Source organism: Ursus arctos, unplaced genomic scaffold, assembly GCF_023065955.2.
Source record: "Ursus arctos isolate Adak ecotype North America unplaced genomic scaffold, UrsArc2.0 scaffold_12, whole genome shotgun sequence".
Lineage (NCBI taxonomy): Eukaryota > Metazoa > Chordata > Mammalia > Carnivora > Ursidae > Ursus > Ursus arctos.
The window spans coordinates 2,899,434-2,921,351 of record NW_026622786.1 but is presented as its reverse complement, the minus strand read 5'-3'; the positions used below and the strand labels follow the sequence as shown (position 1 = coordinate 2,921,351).

General features: G+C 46.6%; 3 protein-coding genes across 8 annotated transcripts; 2 read left to right on the top strand and 1 right to left on the bottom strand.

Annotated features, from left to right (window-relative positions):
- Positions 1-30: 30 nt before the first annotated feature.
- Positions 31-3,584, bottom strand: APH1A (aph-1 homolog A, gamma-secretase subunit). The gene is made up of 7 exons (XM_026486680.4): positions 3,472-3,584; positions 2,756-2,926; positions 2,504-2,577; positions 2,146-2,268; positions 1,864-1,991; positions 1,304-1,427; positions 31-968 (listed from the first exon to the last, which is right to left on the bottom strand). Exons 1-7 carry the CDS (start codon positions 3,582-3,584, stop codon positions 904-906), a joined length of 798 nt encoding a protein of 265 aa, XP_026342465.1. The 3' UTR covers positions 31-903.
- Positions 3,585-4,092: 508 nt separating this feature from the next.
- CUNH1orf54 (chromosome unknown C1orf54 homolog) lies at positions 4,093-11,643 on the top strand. 5 transcript variants are annotated; one of them, XM_026486682.4, is made up of 7 exons: positions 4,093-5,739; positions 6,137-6,201; positions 7,429-7,512; positions 7,935-7,993; positions 8,371-8,481; positions 10,806-10,904; positions 11,565-11,643. In XM_026486682.4, the coding sequence occupies exons 2-6, from the start codon at positions 6,156-6,158 to the stop codon at positions 10,899-10,901; spliced, it is 396 nt and encodes a 131-aa protein (XP_026342467.1). In that variant the 5' UTR covers positions 4,093-5,739; positions 6,137-6,155; the 3' UTR covers positions 10,902-10,904; positions 11,565-11,643. The 5 variants fall into 5 exon arrangements, with proteins under 5 accessions (XP_026342467.1, XP_026342466.1, XP_026342469.1 ...); XM_026486681.4 differs by having other exon boundaries at positions 10,803-10,904; XM_026486684.4 differs by lacking the exon at positions 10,806-10,904.
- A 1,556-nt stretch (positions 11,644-13,199) lies between these two features.
- Positions 13,200-16,806, top strand: CIART (circadian associated repressor of transcription). 2 transcript variants are annotated; one of them, XM_026486587.4, is made up of 6 exons: positions 13,200-13,293; positions 13,853-14,278; positions 14,447-14,522; positions 14,747-14,825; positions 14,938-15,049; positions 16,149-16,806. In XM_026486587.4, the coding sequence occupies exons 2-6, from the start codon at positions 13,913-13,915 to the stop codon at positions 16,671-16,673; spliced, it is 1,158 nt and encodes a 385-aa protein (XP_026342372.2). In that variant the 5' UTR covers positions 13,200-13,293; positions 13,853-13,912; the 3' UTR covers positions 16,674-16,806. The 2 variants fall into 2 exon arrangements, with proteins under 2 accessions (XP_026342372.2, XP_026342374.1); XM_026486589.4 differs by having other exon boundaries at positions 13,205-13,293; positions 14,107-14,278.
- Positions 16,807-21,918: the final 5,112 nt, after the last annotated feature.

Sequence of the window (21,918 nt, the reverse complement as noted above, 5' to 3'; positions counted from 1 at the left end):
CCCTCCCTTAAAAGCCAAGTTCCCCCACAATTATAAAGTCCTTTTTATTAGTCAAAATCACAATCACCTTGATTAAAAGGATGGGACATGCCATCCTCAGCAGAAAATGATACAGTTTATAGAAAACCTCCCTACCCACCCCCCACACCCCAATTAAAAACTAGAAAAAAATCTGCCCTCCTTCCCTGTGACGTCATGGTAGTCTGGCTTCTCCAGAGGCAATGCAGCTCTGGAGTGGGCCAGCTCACCGCAGCACCCTCCACTTCACCTTGGGGAGGGGAGGGATGCTGGTGGTCAAGGAGGTTAAAACATTAGTTCCAGTAATACCAGTTTCCCAAACATGCACTTCCTTCCTTTTCCCCAAGGCCTGGGACAAAGGGGAAAGGTGGATAGATATAAGCCCCGCCATGAGGAGCAATTTGAGGAGGGAAAATATAGTTCAAGGAGGTCAGAAGAATTCCAACACACCTCTTCCCTCCCCAACTCAAAAAAAAAAGAAGAAAGAAAGGAAGAAAGAAAGAAAGAAAGAAAGAAAGAAAGAAAGAAAGAAAGAAAGAAAGAAAGAGAAAGGAAGGAAGGAAGGAAGGAAGGAAGGAAGGAAGGGAGAAAGGAAGGGAGAAAGAAAGAAAGAAAAAAGAAAAAGGCAGTTTGGGGTCTTTATCACACCAAAAATGGTTCCCCTCAGACCTGAGAAAAAGACCAAGATGCCCAGTCTGGGGAGGAGGTACTGGGAAACTGAGAGCTCGTCTACCCTTGAGCCTCCATTCATTTCATCTCCACAGCAACCGCTAAGCTAGGTCCCTTTTCTTGGCAACCTGCACTGTCCAGAACTGGAGATGGAGAAATACAGGGCGAGGAGATCAGGAGGGCACCCCAGGCCTAGGGGTTCCCCCCCACGTTCCCTCAGTCCTCGGGTGGGATGCGCAGGGCAGAATACACCATCACCCGACTGTCCTCCTGCCGTCGGCCTGCAGAGGGGAAGGGGGGTGAGTCTTGCGCAGGGTGAGAGCAGAGCACTGACACATGGGGAGTCCTGGACAACAAGGGGGGTCCCCAGATAGTGGGGATAAGTACAGATTCAAACCCACCAGTCACTGACTGGCTGAACCCAGGCTGCTCCTGGTGAAGCCTAGAGACTAAAGGTCACGAGTGGACAAAGCAAAACCCTGAAGGTGGTGGGACAGACCGACGAGGAGGCAGAGAATGGTGGGCAATGGACCCGGGCTAGGGCTGGGCTCAGTCATGGGCAGTGGGCAGGCAGGTGGGATCTGTCAGGCGATCAGTCCAGGTAGTCAGTCCTTACACGAGAGGCTGCGCTGAATACTTCGGAGGGAACCTCCAGCTGTGATGAAGGCCCAAAGCCCCATGGAAACAGTGACTGCATAGATGGGCAGCAGGCTGGCCTCGTACCAGGGATTCAGAAATGTCTAGGGATGGGGTAAGAGTAGAAAAGAAGTTAGCTTCTCTCTCTGCCTAATGCCCACATTCTCTTCGTGCCTTTGACCCAAACCTCTCCCTCAGCCCCCCAGTTGGCTCACTCAAATCCCCCAGTCCTTCCCTTCAGGGCACCAACATCTTGTGGTTAAGAGGACTTTGATTTTCAGTCCCTCATAGGTTTCTGCCCGTCCTGCTCACCTCAGGCATTCTGTATTACAGTTCGACTAATCCATTCAAACTCCTCCCAGAGCAACCCCAGAGCAGGTTATACAACTGACGCTGAGGGAGGAGACTTCTAAACACTTACCTTGCTGCCTCCTCCTTAGGTATGTTTTAAAATGTTAAGAAGTGAGAATATATCTCCCCTCCATCCCACTCACCATTAAATTTTTTTCTCTCTAACTCGGGCCCCTGTCCCCGACTCACCAGTCCCGAGGTCAGTAGGTGACTCCCAACCACCAGGCCCAAAGCCCAGTACCGTCTCCTCTCACAGGCATCAAAGAACACAACTCCCCAAAAGGTATGGAGCAGGATAATGGCTGCTGTCAGAAAGGCTGCAGGGAGGGAGATGGGGATGAGATACATCCCTCATCTTCTCCCAGCCTCCTGAGATGTTGAGCCAAAGAGGTCTCCTAGCGAAGGCTAATAAATCAGATCAGGGCCAGGGATGGATGGGGCATGAAGGCAAGGGAGAAAGCAGACACTTACCTGAAGTCAGGAAGTAATAGGGTGAGTCTCCATGGATGCCAACCACACCTGGCCCAAGCGCATCAGCCAAAATATTGATAACAGAGAAGACACCACTGATGATACCGAAGGAAAGACCAGAAACTGGGGGGAAGGAGGGTCTCATCAATGTCAGAGATCTCTACAGCTTGAGTACCAGTGATCCCGCCCCATTCCCAGTCGCAATTCCCCCACACCTACTCTCCCTCCGGACCACCTCTCCTTGGAAGTCAGGTATGGAGGAAAAGCAGCAGCCACTTAGAGCACGTGGATGTTTTTGGCTTCCCTGGTAGAGGGGGGGTGTCCAACTCCCTCCTCCAGTCCCTCTCCCTTGGCTCACCATAGGCCATCTGGCGGATGGAGATGGGTGATCTTCCGTCCTCACTCAGCGATGCTAACCCCTCATCTGCCTTCCTGGGATGGGGCAGGGTGGGGTGGGGTAGGGGAAATATGAGGGAGGGCAGAAATGCTCCTTTCCCTCTAACGTTCTCCCTTAGTGCCTCCTCTTCCAAACCCACCACCCAGGGGCTCCCCCACTTCTCATAGTGCAATCCTCTGCCCTTCTCCCCTCGGAACCATCCCATCTTCTTACTTAAGCAGCTTGTAGTAGGCAAAGCGGAACACCTCCTGTAGAAGGACGGAGACCGCAGCACCAAAAATCAGGAGGCCATACTGGAGCCGGGCATCTGACCGGTCGGTCACATGGACCAAGATGAACCAGACCACAGAGGCCAAGAGCAAGGAGACCAGCCAGAAAAATGCCCTGAGGAAAGACAAGGGCAATCAGACAGGTCAGGGTAGGGAGAGCCAGAGAAATCAAAGGGGAACCAATCAAGGCTGCAGCATGGAAAGTGGAAGTTAGACTTCCGGATGGTCAGGGAGACTGGGAGGAGACAGGATCGCTGTCTCCACCAAGGGAGTCATGTAGGGACCTGGACGCAGGGGAAGGGACAGAAATCTGATTAATGAGTCTTCAGAGCGAGGTGAGTCGGAATGTACGCGCACAGCAGGGAGAGGTATCCATTCCTGGATCCTGCCTTAGGCCGGCGGAGGTCAGCACACCCCCCTCACGAGTCTTGGCCTTCGGCCTCCTCTGACGTCGCCGGGAGGAGTATAGGAGGAATCTGTGCGATCCCTGGAAGGCGGAAACCAACTGCGGGAAAGGGCAAATCATCTAAACCCTTGGCTCGACCCTTTCCAATCTTCACCTCCGACTTGTCTCCCCCAACTCAGGCTCCCAAGCTCGCCCAGCCCCTTCCGGATCTCTCTCTCTGGCGCCCTCCCGCGTCTTGTCGACCCCCTACTCACCCCGCGACCAGGATGATGACGCGAAGAGGGTCCCCAGCCACAGTGATCAAGAAAAGCGCAAAGGCCGGGCCGAAAGCGACGAAAGTGCATCCGAAAAACACGGCGGCCCCCATGGCTGGGCAGCTGGGGGCGGGGTGGAAAGCCCGGCCAAGAGGGGTGGATGGGGGGAGGACGCCAGCTGGGGAGTCCGCTTGGGGTGGCGACGCGACCCCGTGAGGGGCGCGGTGCAATGTCACCCCCGGACCCCGGGGAAGGGGAGGGGGGAACACCGAAACCCCAGATACTGGTCCGCGCGACTTCCTCTACGGAAGCCGAGGAGGGAACAAACCCCGGCCGCAGCCCCATGGCCACCTCCCATCCAATCCCCACCCCCCGAAGGCCAATGGAGAATAGGCGGGGGCGGAGCTGCGGGGACAGGGCAGTACTACCTGCTGGGAGTTGTAGTCCCTTTGCCTACTGAGCCTTCGACCTGGGTTCTGGGAGTGGCTCGAGCCAGGCAAAGAAGGGAGTGGGTCGGGACTGGCCCGCGTTCCTGGGTCCGGTTGGGCCTTGGCTGCGGCTTCCTTTCGTTATTTTGTGGGGGAAGGGTGATAGCAATTCTACGTCTTCTTGAAGAGCTGCAGAGTGGGGGAAGATCCTGTTGGAACCTAAAGGATAAATACAAAGAAAGCACAGGATAGAGGGTGCAGGGAGATAGGGACGGGTATTGTTCTTACTTGAATGAGAGGAAATGGGCTAGAGCTACTGCCTAAGCGATGAAGGTTAGACTTAAAAGTAAGATTCTTTCAACAGGCTAGTATAGGAAACATGCAATTCAGTGAGTATATCGCTAATGAAGCCTTCATCTGTCATGACCAGAGAATCGGAGAGAAGAATAGGAGCCTGGAGAGCAATGTTAGGAAGGAGGTTACATAGGATTTGGTGTTAAGATTTGAAGTTGAGACTGTTTGTAAAAAAACAATTCGAGCTATGGGGTTGAAGGAAAATCACACACACACACACACACACACACACACACCAGTCTTTTAGTCACACAGTTCCTTTTAGGTCATACTTCCTCCATTTATTTTCTGAAAATGAACCTCACTGGTGTCTTTTCCTCAGGCTGGGGGAAGGCACAGTGGTTGTGTGTATTAGAGTGAGAGAAAATTAAAGTAGGAGAAGAGGGTATTGGAACCTCATTTGGATAGGGCTAGGGTCAGTCTTTTGGGAGGATATTTAGGTAAAAGAGTACCAGGTTGGGAAAGTGAGGAAATCTGGAAAATTGTTTTATGAGACTGATCAAAGTTCCAAAAAACCGTAGAAATTGTCCAAAGAGAACCAGGTTTCCTTTCCTTCCTGGAAGTGATTTATGACTTAACGCGTATGGGTACATCCACATAAGCATTTTACATTTTTTCCAGGAAATTCTTAAGAGGAGCTGAAGGAATAGATTGTATAGATTTACACGAAAAAAATCACCATCACCAAGCAAATCCTCCCCCTAAAAGGCTGAGAGGGTGGAAACATACTGGCCAGTGCTCAGAACTCCAGTGCGTCTTGCTTCTGAGCCTAGCAGGCCAGGTCAGGGGAAGAGACAGGAGTAAGACAACTTTTCTCATCTCTCCTTTGAACTATTACCACACCATCTTCTGACTGATGAGAGCAGGTGCCAAACCTGTCTTGTCCACAGGTGGTTCCACGGAGACTCATAGCGCCTGGCTCTTAGTAGACGTTGAATAGAGATCTGTTAACTTCCTCTTAAAAAACGTAACTATTCTTATTCCCTTGCTGGTGGACCCGGAATTGCCTATCAGACTAGGCCTAGCATAAACGTTACCAAATGCTTCTGAGTTGAATCAAATGAAAATGGGAAATATAAAAGCAGAGAGAAGAGTGAGATGAACTTTTTCCCTGTGGGCTGGAATGAAGGGAGCATACCAAGTGACTGAAAGTGGGAGAAGGGGGTGGCATCTACACGGGGAAAAGAGGCTGTTTCCTCCCTTCTTCCATCCTGTATCCAGAAAGTAGAGAAAGAAATGAAGTGAGGCCAGTACTTACTAGAGAGGAAATAACTAGCCTTGGCTGAGAGATTTTTATCAGAAGTAGTGCAGTAAGTGCTTTGAGTATCAGACAATGATGTTGATATTACTCCTGTACTTCATAGTCCAAGATAGGCAGAGGAGAGGGAAGGAATTTTTTCGGTCTAGAAAAAATGCTCATCACTTCCTCAGAACATTTTGACTGTGAAGAGAGATTGTGAATAAGCCTCATCTCTACTTGGTGATGGTAAGTTAGGGACAGTGAGAGGGAGGGTGAGTTTGTTGTGAGGACTAAGGAGGGAAGAAGGAGAGGAGGGGAGACAGGAAGCTCCTAGGTACGCTGGGGTTTTTTTGTTTTGGTTTGGCTTTTTGCTTGTTTGCTTGTTTTGGTAGTGGCAGCGGGAATCCTGAATGGATCTAATCCAGGTTGGGGGAGCTCAGTGAACCCGTTCGCATCAAAACCCACTTTGCCTCTCTTAATCTGGGCAGCTCTGGCTGACCAGTCACAACTGATGGTCTAGTCCGTCAGCAAGTGGGTGGGGAATTCTACCCCCTGGGAGAAGAGTTGGAGCAGCGTTGGAGGAGGGCAGAAGGCGGGGTAAGTTTGGTGAGAAATGCTGTAATTTCCTCTTTTACTTTCACAGCCATAGTGCAGAATCCAGAATGGATGTCCTCTTCGTAGCCATCCTTGCCGTGCCACTTATCCTGGGTAAGTTCACTTCTCTCCCTGAGCTTTTGGGCCAGGTCTTCTATCATAAGTGGGATGGGAGAAAAGAAAAATGAGGAGAGGGTGAGAGGCGCAATTTGATGGGGAGTGATAACACTCGTCTGTGCCAGAGTCCGGTGTTAGGGCAGAGGGGGAGGGATCAGGAAAGTCGAGCCAGGAGAAGGAGAAGAAAGCAGAGTCCTGTCAAAGAAGAGACAGCTGATGCGGACGGAGCCCCAGACACATGGAGGTGCTAACAAGAGTCACCTCAGCTTTCCATCACCACAGAGTCGAACAAGATGGAGAGGGACTACAGAGAGGGTGGGGAAGAGAGGTGGGCTCTTGGAAGATGGGGCGGTCTGAAACTAGTGAGCGAAGCCAGGGTATCTTCTTTTGCAGAGGGCCAGAGAAAAACTGTTATATTAGTAAGGAAACAGAAATGGGGGGTGGCCTTTAGGGTAGAGGAGAACTGGCTTCCCTCAGGGAGAGAGTCCCCAAAGTAACTTGGCTCCTTCCCTCTTTTGTTCTCAGTCTGCCAGGTACTCTCATTGTTTCCTTTTCCTCCAGATTCGTGTGTCATTGCCTGGGGTTCGGGAGAGCATTCAAGGAGCTTAGGGAAGTGTTTAGTAGGAGGCCTGGAGTCCTTGATCTAATCATGTCAAAGCACATATTTTTAGTCCTGGGAAGGAAGAAAAACTAATGCAGATGGGTCATTTAGTCCAGCTGACTCATTTTAAGAGAGCGGATGTTAAGTGGCTTCTTCAGGATTATTCTGCTAGTTAGCAGTGAATCCGGAACTAAAACCCAAGTCCAAAAGCCTAAGGATGTGTGTTTGTGTTACGTGTGAGACACACTGAGAAGAGAAGTTCTCTCACAAATCCAGTACGGTCTGCAGAATACTGGAGAGGCGATTCGGAGTTTTCCATTTCTGGCATCTCTGTTTCCTACCGATTTTAGCTTTAGCTCTCATTTTGGGTTTACAGAATGTGAAGGGACTGGTTTTCTCTCTAGGAGTTCCTGAATTGAAAGGGCATGGAGTAACAGGCCTCACCACAGATATGGAGCCCCAAAGACTGAGAAGGGTTTAGAGGTACACAGGCAGTGAGATAGTAAGACCCTCAGAGCGGAGGCAGAGAGAAAAGAAATCGACAGAGCTGAGGTCAGCTTCAGGTGTCCTTCTCTTGCTAAGGAGTTCCAGATCCCCCCTGACTTCTGTCCTTGTCCCCATAGGACAAGAATATGAGGATGAAGAAGGCCTGGAAGAGGATGATTATTATCAGGTTGTCTATTATTACACAGTCACCCCCAATTATGGTGAGTATGTATAAGGCTCTGACCCATAGCGGGATGGACAGAGGTTTGGGGGATACTTAGTTCTGAGACTTTGCCTTTCTCTTTGCAATTCGAACAACCAGATCAGAGAGAAATTCGGCTATGAGCAAAGACCTAACAAGGCTCATAATGTTATTTCTCAAGCTAGTGATTTTCAATTCTTTGGAAACTGGTTGAAACAATTTGAAGATTTTCCCATTTGTAAATTATTTTAGATACCAGGTTGAAAATATAAATGCAGATACATTCACAAACATTTTTAACATAAAAGTTCATTAGATTACACCAGTAAATTTTACAACTTGTGCAAGTTGAAGTATTCTGAGCAATTTTTTCCTCTTTCCATTTCTAGACCTACTGCTACCTTTTTCGTTTGTCACTACTGATTTGTTTCTCCTCCCCAGATGACTTTGGTGCAAATTTCACTGTTGATTACTCCATGTTTGAATCTGAGGACAGACTGGTGAGTGACCTCTACATCTAAGAGGGTCAGGATAGGTAATAGTTAAAAAGAAACTGGGCAACGTTGAAATGCAAATGAGTTAGGTGAAATGGAACTTGGAAGTAGGCCCAAAGCAGAAGTGTTAACCACAGTTGGGGAAGAGAATAAAGCCAGAACTCAGTAGGCTTGCTAAGATATTGAGAGGGAGGGGCAGTCCTTGAGTCAGGGAAAGTGGTGAATGGGAGGGGTACATAATCCCTGCAAACATAAAGTAGAGAGGATTCCTGAGCTTAAGTTTTGAGGGGGGGACAGGAGAGAAGGAGTCGAAATAGAGAATCTCTGAGGATGTTGGGTGGAAGCAATGATAACTTTGTGTTTCTTGATCCTCCTGAGGGCAGAACAGGTTGGATAAGGAGGTAAGAGAAGAAGCAGAGACTACCACTAGTCATGAAACAGAAGGTACAGACAGTCAGAAGCCTGGAACATTGAAACCAATGACAGTGGAACCAGTAAGTGTATTGGGGATGGGGGGCGGGGCGGGGGGGGTAGTGAAGGGGGCAGGGCAAGGACAGATCCCAGGGCTGGTGACATAGAACAGAGGGAGGGCTGAAATAGCAGGCTTTGGTGGAGGAAGAAACCAAATAACTAATATAGCAATACAGGTGTCCAGCTCAGCTTGGCCATCATATCTCTCACTGAGATTTTTTTTAGTTGGTTTTTTTTTTTTAAGATTTTTTAATTTATTTGAGAGAGAGAGCCAGGGGAGGGGCAGAGGGATTGGGGAAAGAGAGAATCCTCAAGCAGATTCCGCACTGAGTGTGGAGTGGACACGGGGCTCGATCCCAGGACCCTGAGATCATGACCTGAGCAGAAACCAAGAGCCGGCTTCTTAACTGACTGAGCCACTCAGGAGTCCCTCCACTGAGATTTAATACTAACCTTGCATTCAGAAAACTGGGAAGATTTGGTGCAGTTAAATTTCAGTTCAATAGTACTTAAATGTGTATGTAACCTATGACTAAAACTGTGAAGGATGCTGCTGATGATGAAAAGGAAATCTACGATGTTGTTATTGCCCTCAAAATATTTATAAAACTCAAGTTCGCACTTACAAAACATTTAGAACAAAATGAAAATGTTCGTAACAATGTCCAATTACATATAAATTTGAGAGCATATGACATAGCCAAGTGTTTTAGTCAATGGAAGGACAGAGATCAGTATACACTGGAGTTGCCTGGAAGACTTTTAAAAGGTGACTGTGTTTAAGATATTTGAAGGATAGGTGAGCTTTTGAGTGGCAGTAAGTTATGAAAGTATGAAAACAATTATGGGATGCCTGGGTGGCTCAGTCAGTTAAGCATTTGCCTTTGGTCCTGGGATCGTCGGCAATGACTGAGCGAACCAGGAGCGCTGAAAGTGGTATTTTAGAAGAACTATTTGTTGTATGCAGGATGCAGTGGAGTGGGGAGAGATGCATGAGATTTACATCATTCTGGAAACAATCCATTAAAGGCTTGGACTAGGGAAGTAGCATTTTGAATGGAGAGGAGAAAAATAAATGAAGAAAATGCAATGAGCAATAAATGAGGAGAGAGTTGAAATAGCTTACAAGTTCTGAATATGGATGTCTGGGAAAATGGCCGACCAAAATGGGAACTGCGGAAGGTCAGAGCGGTGGTTTAGGATTGAAGTTATAAATTAGGTATTGGCCAAGCTGAATTTATGGTGACAACCCTCTGATGGTGTCCTAAAGGTAGCTGAACTAGGTCAGAGCTACAAAGTGCAAAGTCACAGTTACGAAAGTAGACAAGCTCAATATAGCCGGTACACAGAAGACCAAAGGCCAATGACTGTGCCTGTAGTTAGTAGGAGGAAGAGGAATCAACCAACAAAATGGAGAATTGATTGAAGAGGTAGGCAGATAGTCAAGTCTGTATTATAGAATCTAGAAAATAAAGTTTATTTTTTTTAATTTTATTTATTTATTTGAGAGAGAGAGTGAAGGAGAGGGAAAGAGAATCTGAAGCAGACTCAGCACTGAGCATAGAGCCTGACGTGGGGCTCGATCCCACAACCTCGAGATCATGACCTGAGCTAAACCCAAGAGTTGGGTGCTCAACTGTTTGAGCCACCCAGGTGCCCCTAGAAGATAAAGTTTAATATAATCAATAAAAAGCGACCGAGAGGCCAAAGAAAAGAAGGTCATTGCTAGCTCTAAAGAAAGAAGTTTTAATTGAGTGGTTGAGCAAAAGTTAGGTTTTTGTGGAGTTAGAGAAGGAGTACATTGTGAAGAAGGGAAGGGAGCGTACAGACCAATCATTTGAGAAATCTGGTAATGAAAAAAGAGAAGCAGGAGCCAGAAAGGGCAACAGGACCAGTGTAGCCTGAATATAGTTGAACACAGATGGGAGGAGTCAGTAGGAATGAAATCTGGTGATTGATGTCAAGGACAGGGAAATATTTTAAGGTATTTAAGTATATAGTAGACTCCATTTAGATTGTAAACTCTCTGAAGAAAGGAGTGAGGTCTTAATCACACTTACATCCCCATTGTAGCACCTAGCACAGTGACTAAGCATAGTGTCCTGCACATAACAGATAAAGAATACACATTGTTGAATTGAGTTGACCCTCCCTGGTATGCTCAGGAGGCTGAAAGGCACAGAGGAAAGGACTCCTCATAGTTATGGGGAGGAGAGCTGGATCTTCTCTAAGCTCAGAAGAAAGACCAAGGTTGGTATAAAGAGATGGCTATCCTTCCAGAGGGGGAGGAGGGATGGTAGGAAGGATGACACTGGCCTACCGTGGGGGGATGTCTGTATTTTAGCAGAGTCCAGATCTGAATGATGCTGTATCCAGTCTGCAGAGTCCTGTTCCCCTCCTCCTGTCCTGGGCCCTCGTTCAGGGGGGGATGTATTTCATGTAGAAGGTGAGAGTGCAGCCACTGGCCTTGGGGGAGTCAGTGAAGTAATCTTTTTTACCAATATTTCTGGCTAGTGTTTCCAGCCTGGTCAATTCTCAGCGGCTTAAGGGACAAGGGGTCCCATTTAGAAAAATCTTATCTAATTTTAAAGAGGTTTAGGAGATTTGAGGCAAAGACTTTTCGAACAAGAGTCATTACTTTTTCTGAACTGGGAGGACTTCAGGACCTCCTACAACAGAAGCAGGTAAAACAGAGAAGAAACCTCTCCAGATTTCCAGTCTGCCTTGAGGAATCAAAACTGGTTCCAGCCAGGAGGTGGTTTAAGATATGGCAGTTGCCAGAGGGCATAGTGGGAGGTGCCCTACAACCTGGCAGAGTCAAGAGGCAAAGTTCAGAGGTGGAAGGGGTGGTGGTTGGTTCCCTAAAGTAGAGGAGAGATAGTAGAGGCAAGAAGGAGGGAACAGAAGCCTGTATTATAAGAAAGGAATTTAAAATTGGGATTCTAGGAGAGGAAGGAGTGAGGAGGGAAGGGGACACATCCACCAGGAGATGGGGGAAGTCTAGTCCAGAGAATGAAATCTGGGGAGTGTTCATAGAGGTGGGGGGCAGGGAGGGGCTTTCTGAGCCTCCTGAGCCTGGTGTTTTTCCCTTTCTTTGCTTTTTTAGGAGAAAGAAGGCTGCTACAACTCTTTGGATGGGGATTTGGGAAGAGGAAATTGGAAGATAAATAAATGAAATAATCTGGTTACTGTCTACTCCTTCATGAGGGTCTGTTCTAATCTCACAACACTAAAGAGAGCACCAGGATACGGGGATAGGAAGGGTAGATTAGGAAGGGAGTTAGGTGGCAGTAGAATTACAGGGAATACTTAGGACTGTGAATAAACCTGAAATGTTGTGAAGAATAAGAGCACCAACAGACAGTTAATTTCGACTAATTCTAATATTTTATTACACATGGTGTTGAGACCGTGTGTTTGGGAAAAGAGAGTTGAGGTTTATGTAGAACACTTTTTTCTTTTTATAAAATAAGCACATTGTTAAGCATATGTAAAATATTAAAAACTACTTAGAATAGATCTTAAAAATTCACACCCTCCTCCACTTACACCCCCAACCCCCAACAATGTGCCTTTTCCAGCGCGTAATTAGGGCAGGCAGGGACAAACTTTAATTCTCTCTCTCTGTCCTCGAGACCCTAATCAGAACTGGGCTGCCCCCTTGCGGTCTCTTCGGTGTCACAGCCTCAATCAGCCCACGGTCCCTGAGCCCCTATCCCCTTTCAGTACTGCAAGGGTCATTGAATAGTAAATTCCGGACTCAAGTCAACTCCGGACTTGCCACCTTCCCTCCTTCCAAGACTTTCGAATCTTCTCTAAGGAACAAATAAAAGAAATGAAGCTGGACAAAAGGTATAATCTAGGAAATCAGGGACCTACCCATACTCCGGTCCCTGCGCTAGGAATCACAGAATTCAGGGCGCAGGGCCCGAGGAGCCCAGATAGAAAAGTCAGGAACAACCGAGTTCGGCTTTGACCTCTAGAGTCGTGGCTGGCTGGCATCTGAGCTGGTAACGTGCGTGGCGGGTTATGTAAGGAAAGGGCCGGAGGAGCCGCCCCAGTGGGAGTGCGCGAGAGGACGCGGTGTTCTCGGCGGCAGTCCCCACCCTCCTCACCCAGCAGGGCAGGAGGCACCCAACTTGTAGAAGGAGGAGGCGGAGAGAGTGAAGCAGAGACCCGAGAGTCACGAGGGCCCCGGGCCCCTGAGGGGGAGAGGATACACAGTGGCATACATACATTCTCTCACACACGTTGCGGACTCAAGTCGCTGATGGCTTCCACGTGCTGCCCTCGTGAGAGGAGGCGCTCAAACAGAAGGGGGGGCCGCGTGGGGGGGTCTGCTACCGAGGAGGAGCCCTGAGTCCCACATCTCAACACGCACGCCTCAGATCTCACAACCAGTCTGCACACTCCAACCGCACGTCTCCTGCCCACCATCATTCTATTTAAGGCCACGGGCTCCGCCCTTTTCCCCTCTTTTTCCATCCTCCTCCTTTTCTCATCACCGGGTCCGGTTCGCAAGCCGCATGTAGGGGCGGGGCACGGAATGCTTCCTTCCAGCCAATCGTCACCTACCTGGGTCTCTATTGGCCGAGCCCCTGTAGGCTGTAGCAAATGGGATGTGAGCTTCAGTAACAAGAGTCACGTGCCACCGGCTAGACAACCAATGAGAGTGAGAGGTCTGTGTATGCAGGGGGGAAGGCACGTGCCCAGCCGCACGTGTCTGGGGGGGGGAAGGGGCGGGACCCAGTGGGAGAGAGGCGGAGGTGGGCAGCCAAGACCCGCAGAGTTGGAGAAGGAGCAGGAGACAGCCTGGGCTGAGCCGACCGATACAGGTGAGGAGGCTTGCAGGATAAGGAAGCGATTCGCGCGAGAGGATCAGACCCGGAGAGAGTAGGTTAGGGACCGAAAGCAGATCGTGGTATTGGGAAGGATAGTATCACGTGGCAGGCGCGACCGTAGAGGGTCCCGGCTCAGGGATCCGGATCAGAAAGATTGGGAAGAGGCGTAAGGTCCCTGTGGGGAATGGTCCCTACAGGATCACTGGGTGGGTTACCGGAGTTTTAGGGTTCGCCAATAGCCCTCGCTGCGGGGTCAGGCTGGGAACAGACCTGGTGAACAACTGTCGGGGGAAGGTGTCAAGTCATGTAATTTACTCTGAACAGAGGGGAGGAAAGAACAGAGTCTCTGTCAGACTGAGAAGCTGTTCTGTGGCAGCCAGAGAGGCAGTCCAGGTTCTTAACGGAGGGTGGGCAGGCGGAGGAAATGAGTTTTTCTATTGTAATACTGGGGAGGAGAGAAGAGGTATTATCGTCCCATACAGTACCCCCAGTCTCCCAGTCCATTTCCTAATTTCCAGATTATGGTTACAAACTCCCTCGCTTTGCTCTTCAGTTGCAGGTTCCGATCTTTGGGTACTCCCGGAGTTGCTTTCCAGCCCCTGCTTCTGAACCTATGGATTCTCCAGCTAGCGTTTCTTCCTGTTCTTCCTACTCTCTCTCTTCCTCTTTTTCCACGTCCCCAGGGAACAGTGACGTTGGCTTCCCCTCTGATAGTGAAGGGGAGGACAAGGGGGCCCATGGCCCCAGGTCAGACCCTGTTGGGCAGAGGGGAGGTTCTCGGCCCAGCCCTGGTCCTATCCGCTGCAGGCAACGGCACAAGGTTTCCAGCAACCAATGTACAGCATCTCACTTGAAACAGCGGGGCTTGGCCTCTCCTATGGCAGGATCTGGGGTCAAAAGATCAAGAGATGGTGAATTACAAACCAACCTAAACATCCAGGGTTGTATCACAGAAGGAGACCTGCTTTTTGCTCAGAAGGTAAGGAAAAGCAGGGGAAAGGAGACAATACTGGAATGGCTTAGCACCCAGCTGGTTAGTAAGGACCTTATGAAGGCAGTGTTGGTTCCCAGATTTGGAGGTGGGGAAGAACAGTACTGTATGCGCAATTCTCAGTCCTCTCATAGACTTTGTCCTGCTTTCCTACAGTGTAAAGAGCTTCAAGGATTCATCCGCCCTCTCACAGACCTACTGAATGGGCTGAAGATGGGTCGATTTGAGAGAGGTAATTATCTGATTAGTTGCAATTATCTGGGCTAGGTTCATCTCTTCCTCTTAATGTTTTAAATGTGTATTTCTCATAAATCTTCACTGTCTACATTATTACTTTTCTGCTTCTGTGATTTAATTTCTTTGAGTGAATTTATTTTAACCCTGCTCTGTCCTTCCTTTAGCTGACTAAATTCTTGAATCTCAATCCTTGATGTCTTTCTCTCTCCCTGACCCCAGGATTGAGCAGTTTCCAACAGAGCGTGGCAATGGATAGAATCCAGCGTATTGTCGGTGTTTTGCAGAAGCCACAGATGGGGTAAGTTCCCCTGGTTCTTTCCTCAGTACTTCATAAAAAAGGAGATATCTACAATCCTGTCTTGTTGCTTTTTCACACTTAATGGCATTTTAAAGGAATGTCTTTTTAACAGGGAACGTTACCTAGGAACCTTGCTGCAGGTGGAAGGGATGTTAAAGACTTGGTTTCCTCATATAACTGCCCAGAAGTCATCACTGGGTAGTAGCAGATACCAGCTGACCAAGGTAAGAACTTATAAAACTGCGGGGAGATGGGGAAATAAGGAAACGAAGTGTACCTGCAAAAATGGGGTATTTCTTCTGTTTTCTCTGGAAAACGGGTTTCTTTTCAGGGGAGGGAATGCCTCACCTTCCTTCATTGTCTTGATTCCTGTATGGTTTTTGTTCTGTTTTGTTGTGATCACTACAAAGAACTCCATGAAGTTTAACCCTGTTCCTCATGTTGGAGCTTATCTGCTTTCCACATAGATACAGAAGGCTTTTTACCTGGCCAGATGAGTCATGCAGGAAGAGTCCTTAGCTTTTCTGTATAAATCCTTTCTCCTCTGTTGCCCTAAAACTCCTTCCTTCTCCCTCTTTTTACTCTGACCCAAGTATCCTTGTACCAAACCCTCTGGAAGTATGGGCTTCAAGGACTGGTCATAACAAGTATATCACTGGGAGGGGAGGAGGGCACCCATGGGGCACCCATAGAAGGAGTGCTGGATAGATTCTTAGACCTAGTGTGGAAGTGACCTATTTTTTTCTGCCTTCAAATAATAGGGTATTTATGGGGTACTTGAATGACAGGGAGGGTAAAATTTCCTATAGATAATGGACAGTCCTTCTTGTAGTCAATGAACCACAGTTATTATTGCTGTGGGAATAACTCATTTAAAAATAAGCAGGAGGATCTTGCCTGCATATTAATTTACATTTCTTAAGAAACTCAACAAAGGGAATTTAAAATTTAAAGTACAGAAATTGGGAAATGATGATTCCAACTAAAAATAGACTTTTATAAAAGAAGTTCTAAAATGAATTATTTTATAAATAGTGAGAACGTATAGGACTGTTTGTTTTATTGTGCCTGTCTGGATGTCCAGTGCCTGATATAGTGTGTGGTACATAAAAAGCCGTCGAGTATTTGTTAAGTAAATGAAAGTATAATTAGGTGACTAAAACTTTTAATCACGGCCTGGCAGAAAATGAGCTGTTGCATAAAGCTAGGTATGTTTGCATTGCAAACAGAGTCCCCAAGAAAAGAAAAGTTTCAAGCAACCAAGTGGAGTCAATCTGAAAGCTCTCTCACATGTTTTTTTTTCTTCTTATCTCCCCCTTCTAGCATTTTCCAAGCCACCACGGTTACTTAGCTGCTTCTTCTCCTGCACCTCCCATGGAAAAGATGGACCAGACACAGCGAGGACGTCTACTGTTGAAACCAAAGCAGCCTTGGCACCTCACTGAATGGCCAGCTATGCACCTCGCTTGGATCCACACCACTCCAATTTGCAACCCTCCCCTCAGCTCCCCAGGTACCATTTCCTTTGGCCATGGTCCTTTAGGCACTGGAGCCAGCATTGGCGTCATCCTTTTTGTTCAGCATGGAGTGCAGCCCTTCACCCACTCTGTCCCAACCACTCCGGTTCCACCTACTACAGCATCTGCTGTCATCCCTGGTGACCCTAAGAAACTCTCTGGAAAGGGACCTCATTGCCACAGTTTGCCAGTAACCCTGCCATCAGACTGGATCTGTACCCTGTCCGGTCCTGGTCTACCCACCATGACCAGAGAGATGACTGTGGGACATCTAGAGCAGATGAGAAGCCATCCTCCAGTTGCTCCTGAGGTCCATTCTCTCAACCCCTAATCCAGGACTTGAGACTGCGGTTTCTAATTTGTGTAAATATATGTTTCTCTCATATATATTTTTTACTTTTAATGTGTGTATTTGTATTGAGGGAAGAGAAGTCCTTTTTGATTAAAGAAATTTTATACCTAAACAGTTTGCTGATTGAAGGAAGTTGAAACTTTCGGTTTCAAATACCACTATTGATCCTCTGAGCAGCAGAGAAGAAGAAAGGGGGTAGGAATGTTTGTGACGGTGAGCTCCACCAAGTTAGAAGTCTGGATGGGGTGATAGAAATCCTGTGGAGAACAAATGAGACTCTGCTGCTGGCTTCCCAGGGACCACCCGTGGGACGGTAACAGGGTTCAGAACTGGGCTTGTGTTTTCACTTAGTCTCGGAGACTAGTACCTTTCCCTTTTATAATCTTCCAGCTGGCCCAGACTAGCAGGTTCTTCTGCTCTGGGATCCGCTTTGCTTTGGTGGGAGCTGCTGATGCTTGTGGGTAAGTGCATGTGTAATCCGCGGCCAGAGGAGGGACACAAGAGCCAGAACAGCCACTGTGCTTGCCAGCTTTGAAGAGGAAGGGGTGCCCTAGAACTGTCAAAATGGGGAGTCTCCTCAGACACTAGACCCCATCTTTATTCAAAAAGCTGCAGGAGGGCTGCCAGGGTGGCTCAGTTGGTTAAGCTTACGCGTCCGATTCCTGATTTTGGCTCAGGTCATGATCTCAGGGTTGTGAGATCAAACCCCATGCTGGCCATGGAGCCTACTTGAGATTCTCTCTCTCCCTCTCCCTCTGCCCTTCCAGCACTAAAATAAATAAATAAATCTCAAAAAAGAAAAAAAAAGGCTGCAGCTAAATGTATGCCAGACTAAGGAAAGCTACCCAGCGTTATCAGGAGGCAAACATGAAAGTCTGTGAATTTATCTACGTCTGCCCCTCTCTGTATATCACTCGGACTCATTTGTCCCAGTTCCCACCAAAACCAGGTCTTCTCCCATCTTAAGCCTTGGCAGTGTATCAGACTACTAGGTCACTTTAGTTATTGTTTATTGGCTACTTAGCATGTTTCTCACAACTAGTTATACATCTTTCCCCTATTTCTCAAGTCCCTGTTCTCAGGGAATAATTGTCTCTTGATTTCTGAGAGTATGATCTCCTTTCTCTTCTATTTTATTTCATTTTATTTTATTTATTTGAGAGAGAGTATGAGCAGAGAGAGGGTCAGACAGAGGGAGAGGGAGAAGCAGACTCCCTGCTGAGCAAGGAGACCCACACGGGGCTTGATCCCAGGACCCCCGAGATCATGACCTGAGTCTAAGGCAGATGCTTAACCAACTGAGCCACCCAGGCGCCCAGCACGACCTCCTTTCTAAGGTAAACCTCTCCACTTGTGCTCTTGATTACCTTTCCCCTCTGGAACTTTTGCTGTATCACTTATCCCCTCTTTATCTTGTAACTTCATGTTGTTCTTGGATTATTTATTTATTTATTTCCCCTACAAATAATATTTATTTCTCACACAAGTGGGATCAGGTCTCCCCCTTCTGGAAAACCTCTCTTGAGTCTGATTGTCCTCTTCCTCATCTTTTCCTCATATTTTTGACAGTCTCATCTTTCTGACTCCTTTCTACTACTCAATTCTTAACCTCCTGCAGCTTAGCTACTATCACTGTAGTGCACCTTCCAGAGTCACTAATTATCGCACAGAATCAGGTTTGTTTGTTTTTTTTTAATCGGGGGCGCCTGGGTGACTCAGTTGGTTAATCGTCTGCCTTATGCTCAGGACATGATCTCGGGGTCCTGGGACTGAGCTTCACATCGGGCTCCCTGCTCAGCCAGGAGTCTGCTTCTCCCTCTGCCCTCCTTCCCCCCCCCAACCTGGCTCATGTTCTCTCTCTCTCTGTCTCTTAAATGAATAAATAAAGTCTTTTTTAAAAATTAAAAAAAAAGATTTTATGTATCTATTTGAGAGAGCGTTGCACGCACAAGAAGGGGGGAGGGGCAGAGGCAGATGAAGACTCCCCACTGAGTAGGGAGCCCAATGCAGGGGGCTTGATCCCAGGACCCCGAGATCGTGACCCAAACCTGAAGGCACTTGCTTAATGGACTGAGCCACCTAGGAGCCCCCAGGATCAGGTACTCTAATGTAGCTTCCACCAAATCAGTAGCTAGATCCAAGCACAAAGGCTATGTGCTTCATGCTCTCTGTAGCATTTGACACCCTTGATGCTGCCTACTGAAACTCTCCTCCCTTGGATCCCATGACAACACACTATTCTAATTCTCCTCTTACCTACCTGGCAGCAGCTTCTATATCTCTTAATGGCCCCACTTCCGCCTGCTCTAGAGTGTGGGTGTTCCCTTAAGCTCAGTCCTTGATCCTTTTCTCTGACTACATTCTTTCATTTAAAGATTTCATCTTTCATGGCTTTATTGCCTCAACTTTGAAGATTTCTGAATCCCCATCTCTAGCCCCACTCTCTCCCCTAGAAGACATACTGAAAGTCTACATCTCTGCTGAACAATTCTATTTACATGTTATTAACACCTAAATATTGTTGAAAATTTCAGCATTTTAGAGTCAAGAGGTATCATTCACACTCCTAATTTTTTAGATGAGAAAGTTTAGGTGGCTTGCGCAAGACAACGCAATGTGGATAAAGAACTCTGGGTTTCCAGTCTAGTGCTTTTTCCAGTGGTCACCAATGAAAATACTATCTTTCCTTTAAAGATGTCCTGTTCTTCCTTTTTATACTCTTTTTCTTTTGTCAACACTATCTGTGCTACCATCATTTTTCTAGATAACTAAACTTAAAAGTTGGTGCCGTTCAGTCACCAAATCCTTTATATATATATAATATATATATAACAATATATACATACGATATATATAATATATAAAATATATATTTTTATATAATATATATAAAATGTATGTTTTTATATATATTTATAAGGGATATATATACATATATATATAATATATATATGAAAGATTTTATTTATTTGCCAGAGAGAGAGCACATGCAGGGGGAGTGGCAGGCAGAGGGAGAAGCAGGCTCACAGCTGAGCAAGGAGGCTGATGCGGAACTCGATCCCAGGACCCTGGGCTCATGACCTGAACCCAAGTTAGACACTCAACCTACTGAGCCACCCAGGTGTCCCACCAAATCCTTTTTATTCTGTATTTGGAATGTCTCTTAAAATCCATTTCTTCCTATTTAAGGAAGAATTCCTACCATTCCTTCCTACTCTTCTTTGGCCTAAACTTTAATTACAACAATAGTCTCTCCTACCTCTAATCCCTTGTCACTGATACCAGTTCACTTTTCCTAAAACAGTGTTTTGCATGTCATTTCCTATTTAAATCCTTCAGTGGCTCCTCAGTGCTTTGAGAAGTTCAAAGCCTTTAGTCAAGTTGTTTCTCCTTCTGTTCCCCTACTTGATCCCTCTGTTCACTTTTTTATTTGCCCTTGATGAACACTGTAAGACTTTTTAACTCTAAACTCTTGTTCGTGATGTTCACTTCGCCCAGCTTTTCTTGCTTCTGTCAATTAAACCCTATCCGTCTTTAAGAGACTCACTCAAGTCCTTCTCTTAATTATTCTGTCCACTAACATGATATATAAGCTGTCTTTGGCCATTTACTCCATCAAATGAGATTATGCACATAAAGTGCCCATACAAGGTTTGGTATATAACAAGCTCTCAAAACTGTTAATTTCCCTCTTCCTTTATTTCAAAAAGAATTTTATATTTTATCCCATTTGATTCCCATGACAATTTTTTTCCCATGACAAATTTTGTGTAATTGAGGACAACTACCTAACTCTGTCATTGTTGCCCAGAGCAGCCATATCTAATATATAAACAAATGAGCACAACTGTGTTCCAATAAAGTTTTATTTACAAAAACAGGAGTGGAACTGGATTCCACCTACAGACAGTAGACTTCAGACTACTGGTTTAAGTGACATAGGACATATGAATATCAGAATTTGGACAGAAATCAGATCTCTTGACTTCAATCCAGTGCTTTTCCATCATATTATTCTTTTGCCTATGTAATTTATTTTGCATTTATCATATGCTAACTTGTTTTACTATTTAACTTTTATGTCTACTGTACTGTCTTCTGGTGGTCCAAGGCACTGGAATGGTATCAGAAACACCTAATAAGAAAAAAAAAAAAGAAAAGAAAAAGAAACACCTAATAGGGACGTCTGGGTGGCTTAGTTGGTTAAGGGTCTGCCTTCCGCTCAGGTCATGATCCCAGGGTCCTGGGATCCAGCCCAACGTTGGGCTCCCTGCTCAACTGGGAGTCGTCTTCTCCCTCTGCCCCTCCCGTCGCTTGTGCATTCTCCCGCTCTCTCTCTCTCCCTCTCAAATAAGTAAAATCTTAACACACACACACACACACACACACACACACACACACACCTAACAAAGAGTAGGTGTTCAATAAAAGTTTGTTAATAAGCATAGTGATGTCCCAGTCTAGCTCTATTTTGGTACTTTGAACCTGGCTTACCTTATAACACATGTACCTGTTTGTGTACCTTTCTTTTTTCTTTTCCTTTTTTTTTTTTTTTTTTTAAGGGTTTTATTTATTTGTCAGAGAGAGAGTGACCACAAGCTTGGGGGAGCAGCAGGCAGAGGAACAAGCGGGCTCCCCGCTCAGCAAAGTGCCCTATGCGGGACCTTGTGTACTTGTGTACCTTTCTTCTTTTGAGCCTTCCTCTACTGTTTTCCAGTGGCCACTAGATCTGATTTTATGTGAATAACCACAGATGGATATGTGGAAGTAACATACGAATAAAAGAAAAGCTGTTTCCACAGTGAAGAAGAAATGAAGGAGATATTTCTACTAGGTCTTACTGGGAGGCAAAGGGATAGAAGTCGACATTAAAGAGTCTTCAGTTCAAGGCCCCTGGCCGGCTCAGTCCGTGGAGCACGGGACTCCTGATCTAGGGTGGTGGGTTTGAGTGTGTGGAGATTGCTTAAGAACGAAATCTTAAAAACAAAACAAAACAAAACAAAAAAACACCTTCAATTCTAAAACCTGCAGTCATTTCCCAATTCCTTGTTTAGTAGTTTCACTTTATTTAGTGAAATGCCGGACAGATGATGTTACAGGAAACTCATGGTCTGTTCATTTCGTTTCTTTAGTTTTTAAGCAGATGAGGGGCGTGAAGCTGTTTTTTCCGGAGAGCAGATCTCAAAGAATCTCTGTCCTTTGAGAAAACAGGAAGCGTGTTCAG

Bases quoted from the DNA above. Each gene is read 5' to 3' on its own strand.
- APH1A (XM_026486680.4), bottom strand. From the start codon at position 3,584: ATGGGGGCCGCCGTGTTTTTCGGATGCACTTTCGTCGCTTTCGGCCCG. The intron at 2,927-3,471 runs GTGAGTAGGGGG...GTCTTTCCTCAG, and splicing joins GTCATCATCCTGGTCGCGGG to GGCATTTTTCTGGCTGGTCT. The intron at 969-1,303 runs GTAAGGACTGAC...TCCCCTCTGCAG, and splicing joins TATTCAGCGCAGCCTCTCGT to GCCGACGGCAGGAGGACAGT.
- CUNH1orf54 (XM_026486681.4), top strand. From the start codon at position 6,156: ATGGATGTCCTCTTCGTAGCCATCCTTGCCGTGCCACTTATCCTGG. The intron at 7,513-7,934 runs GTGAGTATGTAT...TCTCCTCCCCAG, and splicing joins CACAGTCACCCCCAATTATG to ATGACTTTGGTGCAAATTTC. The intron at 7,994-8,370 runs GTGAGTGACCTC...TCCTGAGGGCAG, and splicing joins TTGAATCTGAGGACAGACTG to AACAGGTTGGATAAGGAGGT.
- CIART (XM_026486587.4), top strand. From the start codon at position 13,913: ATGGATTCTCCAGCTAGCGTTTCTTCCTGTTCTTCCTACTCTCTCTCT. The intron at 14,279-14,446 runs GTAAGGAAAAGC...GCTTTCCTACAG, and splicing joins ACCTGCTTTTTGCTCAGAAG to TGTAAAGAGCTTCAAGGATT. The intron at 14,826-14,937 runs GTAAGTTCCCCT...TCTTTTTAACAG, and splicing joins TTGCAGAAGCCACAGATGGG to GGAACGTTACCTAGGAACCT.